The sequence below is a fragment of the Aegilops tauschii genome, chromosome 4, assembly GCF_002575655.3.
Source record: "Aegilops tauschii subsp. strangulata cultivar AL8/78 chromosome 4, Aet v6.0, whole genome shotgun sequence".
In the NCBI taxonomy this organism is placed as follows: domain Eukaryota; kingdom Viridiplantae; phylum Streptophyta; class Magnoliopsida; order Poales; family Poaceae; genus Aegilops; species Aegilops tauschii.
Genome location: NC_053038.3, coordinates 198,299,492 through 198,305,373, shown reverse-complemented (window position 1 = coordinate 198,305,373; position 5,882 = coordinate 198,299,492). Strand labels below are relative to the sequence as shown.

Below are 5,882 nucleotides of genomic sequence, written 5' to 3'. Positions count from 1 at the left end.
GGCATCAATGATATGCAGAACAGATACAGCCTGAAAGTGGCAGGCGATCAAGGAGCAGCGCAACTCCTCCTGTCTCATGGATCAAAAACTGAGGAAAAAAGGCAGTGAACTACGCGAGTGGCACAACAAACAATTCAAAACCCTTCTGCAGCAACAGGAGGTGATAACCATGGTGAAAGAGGATGTCGCCGCCCGGGAAGTCCGTTTGGCGGAGCACGAGGCGCTTCTGAACGCAAGGAGAAATACCTCTCTTCCCGGGAAGGGAACCTCGAGGCCACCCTCCGCAACAAGGACGGAGAACTGGAGGCCCTTGTCAAGCAGCGCACCAAGGATCTGGAGGATTGGCACAAGGAGGCCCTTGACATGCTCACCCTTGACTCTGCTGCCCAGCTGAAGAAGACTGCTGATGATCTTGCCGTTGCATCCATAGCCAAGGCTGACCTCGATCAATGTAACGACCCGACCTAATAAGATTCGATATCTTTGTGCTTACTGTGCTAGTACCTGGATCAATAGCTAGCACACACAATACAAGATATAATATCAAAATAAAGCCACATGTCATAATATTACATCGTAGATCTAGAATTTAATATAATACATACCTGCATAGCTCAAGGCTAGCATACAAGAAAAATACAGCAGAAAAGCAACTAAAATCTCCATGAAGTCAACACCACAGGCAAATGTCGAGTATAGACATCATAATCCTACATCGTATCACTCACTCGTCGTATAAAATCTGCAACATGAAACGTTGCAGCCACGGAGGGTCAATACTTTGAATGTATTGGCAAGTCACAGAGGAATGATATAACAGACCTACATCTAGAGGATAATGTAGTGGTTGTTTTGCAGAAAGCTAATTTTCCCTTATAACTACTTAATAGTCATTTTAATTATGTCTTGCTACCATTAAATACATATGGTTGAATTGGGCACTCCAATTCCAACCTATCCCAATTATTAAGTTTCCCACTTAGTTTTTATTAAGGTGTCATCTGTCAAGATCATCCAACAACTGTAATGACATAGTGGCTCAAATTCGTCCGTAACCGGGGACACGGCTAATCATGATTAGTTTTTACACTCTGCAGAGGTTTGTACACGTTACCCACTGGACTCAACCCGAATGAGACATAGTCTTTCAGAAGCAGTCGCCTAGTCCCGCAGGAGGTCCATCCCAACTATCATAACTACATCTACTGGCACATACGGGTAAGGTTTCCGCAACTGATCAACTAAGCCAGAGCCCATATTAGCCAGTTGCTATACATGGAAGCTACTAGTCACTAAGTCTGTCTGATCTTTTTGACCCAGGATGGCACCCATATACATTTAGAGGGTATAAACCATGATGTTCTTGAAACCACCCAGCAATACCATTCGGGCGACATAGCCATGGTCCGTGTCCTTAAAAAAGGAACAAGAAATTTCATGATGCAACCCTGTCCGTCCAGAGGTGAATTATATATTATTATATTTTTACTCAAGTTGTATTATATATATTTCTCACATAATCTCGATGCATGCACGAACCAATCCCCGTCTACATATCATAGCAAGAATACACTACCACGATCTACAATAAGGCCATACTAAGCTAAAACTCAGTGGCAATAGCATAGTACCATAATATTCCTACACATGCATAATATGGTGTTGTGATATAGAACTACATGCATAACAAATAGGATGAAGGATAATCAAGGTGTAACTTGCTTGGTACGTTTGATGAAGTTCTTCGCAATCATAATTCCTCATAATTCTACTCGTCGTGCTCCGAGCAATCTATCGCACATGAAAGAATCCAAATAAACAACCATGCCACATAGAAGAATCAAAAGAACAACAACAAAAATATGGCAATGTTGAAGAACATCGGTATATATTGGCTTAATATTATAGTATAGATCTCGATATGCTATAGGGTGAAAGGTGGAAGGATCAACTCACAAGAGTTAATATAGAGAGAGATATTCCTATAAAGGCTTATGTTTGAGATAATATAGAACAAGGTCCAAAGTATTTGGAGAACAACATGAAAGTTGTTTGACATATTCATAAGACATATGGACTCATTTGGCTAAAGAATTAATTGAAAAGAAATACTACAACACAAGTTATAGCGAGATGAAAGTATGAACTGAATTCGAATTCAAAACAGGTTAAAAAGTGTTTGAATATTGAGTATACATGATATAAACAGAAAGTATATAATACAAAGGTTCAGACGCAAAAGGAATCAATTGGAAAGGTGTCATGGTTCACCCAATATGATCAAATGAAGTTTCAAATTCAAATTTGAATTGGTCAAATTTGAAAAGAACAAAACTTGGAAGTAATGATGTCAATGGAAAGATGGTCTCATGAGGGTCACTTTGCAATAAGTTTCACCTCATTCGGAGTTACGGGTAAAACGATATAACGAATTGAAGTATAGGGGCATTTGTGTAAAATTACAGAAGCAATTTCGGCAGAAAATGAAATAATTGAATATGGGTGAAACGTGGCACAGTCTGGTTCGTTGGTACCGCTTCGCGGTTGGGCCGACTGCAGCTGTTGGATTAAGTGCAGATGAACTGTTGACTTAGGGTTAAGATGCTCTCGGGGTTTCGATCGTCCAACTCATGGCAAACTGAGGTCAGCAGGGGTGTGAGCGGAGTTAGGTGAGGGGGCAGTTTTGCAAAAAAAACCGTAGCTCCCGCGATTGCCTGGCGATCTGGCGGTGACGGAGACAGAGAGGAGAGACTGATGGCGCCGGTGATTCCGGTGGAGGCCACAGCGGCTCAGGACCCCATCGGCGGGGGCGCATCAGCGGCGCCCCGGGCGGAAGCCTTGAAGCCTCACGACCCCATTAGGAGGGGGGTTTCCATCGGGGGCGCAGCGGGCGCGCCGGATTGGGAAGAAGTCAAGGCGGAAGCAAGGCGGATTATCCGGCGATCTACAGACCGGAAGAGGTGCTGGAAGCAAATGAAGAGGCGAGCGGAGGAGATGATGCGCGTGAATCCACTGAAGATCCTCCCTGATCTGGCGGGGAACGTGAAGATGGGCGACTACTACGGTGATAAATCCGAGGTACAGAAATATGGTAGGGGTTGTAATTCGCTGGATTTGATCCCGTCCGGGACAGGGGGTTCGATTTTGGGTGCTGGTAGTATGGAAACTAGTACTATTGTTCAGGATTATAGAGAAATCTATTCGGTGGGAGATATGGATGAGGAAGAGAGAAATCAGGGAAGGAGTCCTATCTATACAATAAAGGAAAATAGAGAAATTAGTGGGATTTTATTTTGGAAACTGCCCATTTATGATCCTTTAATTTTTGTTAAGTGTACAATTTTCGTCCAGTTGGTGGCGATTCTGGGAGAGGGGGTATACTATATCAACTACAGAGGGGTGAGGGGTTTCCTCTTGAGTTTCTTCCCTGTACGAGCTGTATTAGTGTGTAAGGAAGAGATGGAGATGGAGAGGAAGGGGGAGGCGGAGATGGAGATGGGTCAGGGATCGGGGAGTGTGCCGGCGACCATGGGGAGCGGTTCTCCTGCTCTGGCTACCTCACCTGGGGGCGAGAGGATGAAGGAGTCCAGGCGGCCCTGTGGGGATGACTCACCGCTGGTCATCGATATGGAGGCCGCCAGGAGGGCTGTGAGGGGTTTCTTGGCGGTAGGGCGACTTCTGTCGCCATTCCAAGTTCACCCGCAGGTCCTTGTCGATGACCTTCGTGCTTCGTCGGCTTGGAGGCTGAAAGGCGAGGTCACCGTCCAGGAGGTGGACAGGGGCGACGGGAGGTTCATCCTGAACTTCTCCGCCGACGTGGACAGACGCTTTGTGTTGAAGGCCCAGCCGTGGCACCATAAGCGTGATGGGATCGTCTTCGCCGAGTTCGACGGCAAGGGTAACCCAGCGAAGGTGGATCTTGGAACCATGGCTATTTGGGCCCAGGTTCGTGACCTACCGTTTGAGCTTAAAACTGAAGATGTGGGTACGTCTCTAGGGGGCCAAATTGGGGAAGTGATAACCGTCTCACACCAGAATCACATGATAGTAGAAAAGTATTTGCGTGTTCGCGTGAAAGTCCCGCTACATGAGCCAATCAAGAGTCTAGTAGAATTCACTCCACTAGGCAGCAAAGAAAAACGTTACTTTGATGTTCGTTATGAAAAGTTGCCATCATATTGTGAGTGTTGTGGGCTTGTAGGCCATATGTCGGAGAGGTTCTGTAGGATTCCTAAAGAGAGTAGAGTAGCTGTTTTTGCAAAAAAACCTCAGTGTAGAGGCCTACTGGAAGGGCAATACAGCTAGTAGAAGAGCTCTTGTGTACTCGGGCTATAGTAACAAAAACATTTCAAAGGCTACTGAAGGTATGGTGGTCAAAGTAACCAAAGCTGTGAGTGATCTCACTGTGAAAGAGAAAGATGCTGCATCGTCTTTCCTCGCGACTGGAGGTCCAGTCTAGGGAGGCCACTCGCTCGGCCAGGAGGGCCGGGGGCAAGGACCTTCTCTGCTGGTGCCCGTAGGAGCTGCCTCGGGTCAGGTGGACCTGGATCACGGGCCACTCAAGCGCGCTAGCCTTGGCCAGGAGGGCCAAGGACTGGCGGCCAGAAGGGAGCACGCCAAGGGGGCGCTGCAGGTTGGCCAGGAGGGTCGTTTTCCTGTAGCGTCCCTACACTCCATGCGGGGTGGTGATCATGGTCAGGTGGACCAGAATGCATCATTGTACGCCCCTGCACCCCCTACTAGCGAAGGCCAGGAGGGCCAAGCGCTGGTGGGGGGAGCGGCCACAACCACGGCAGCTTTAACTGACCAGGCGTGCCAGGACATGTTGCATCAGGGGAATTTTACTTCCCCAATCAGGTCTGTTGCGGCTATGGCTGCGTACCAGCCTAACTGGGTCGGCCAGGAGGGTAGGGAGGCTCTGCAGTGGGGTGATCAACTCCTCTTTCGGCCGGTGGTGCTGGAGGCGCTGTCGGGAGCTGTCGCTGCAAGACTTGCTCCAAAAAATACCACTGACACCCCTATTTACACTTTCAATGCTACAAAGAACTCCATGTAGGGAAAGACAAAAGGAAAGGGCAGAAAAGGAAAGAAGGGAGGAGGAGTTGGGAGTTCAGAGGAAGCATGCAAGAACATTATAGGTAAAAAAGAAGCCTCTATGAAGCTCCAGCAACTGGTAGTGAGCTAGATTTCTCTTTTGAGAAAACCATGGATAGCTATGAGCGTATTATGTATGGGGACATAAATGTATCTTCTAAGCGTGTATGTACGGGTAGAGTGGAAGCTGTGAGAGATGGAAATGGGGTGGTTACTCACGTATCAAAAGAAGTTGAGGAGAAAGAAGAGGCTCCGGGGCAGCAGAGAAGGGAGTCAGTTGGAGATGATGGCGCATCGGCGGCCTCCGAAGAGGAGGTACGCCGGGCCAAACGAGAATCATCGGATGGAACTGCCGTGGGATGCTCTCTCCCACGGCGGTTCGCGAGCTCTTGGATCTGCAGGAGCGTACCAAAGCAGAGCTAATTTTCCTTTCAGAATCTCACTTAAATAAATGTAAAGCCGATGAGCTTCGTTGAGTTTTAAATTTCGATTCATTGTTTGTAGTTGAGAGTGATGGCCGGGCGGGTGGCCTTGTCTTGTTTTATCAGAATATGAATAAAGTTGAGTTGAACTATGTGTCTAATAATTTTATTGATGTTCTTTTTATGAATGGGAATACTGTACAATGGCGTTTTACGGGGTTTTATGGGCACCCCAACTGGAGTGACCGTGCTCTGTCATGGGATGATATTCGAAACTTGTATAAAAAGGCGATCACCCATGGGTAGTTTTAGGAGATTTTAATGAAATTTTGCTCTCATCAGAGAAAGAGGGAGGGAATGCGAGAC

At 46.9% G+C, this 5,882-nt stretch overlaps 1 protein-coding gene across 1 annotated transcript; it reads left to right on the top strand.

The window, feature by feature from the left end:
* The first annotated feature begins 2,693 nt into the window (after window positions 1–2,693).
* Window positions 2,694–5,607, top strand: LOC123493761 (uncharacterized). The gene has a single exon (XM_045227807.2). The coding sequence runs from the start codon at window positions 2,755–2,757 to the stop codon at window positions 4,303–4,305; it is 1,551 nt and encodes a 516-aa protein (XP_045083742.1). The 5' UTR covers window positions 2,694–2,754; the 3' UTR covers window positions 4,306–5,607.
* Window positions 5,608–5,882: the final 275 nt, after the last annotated feature.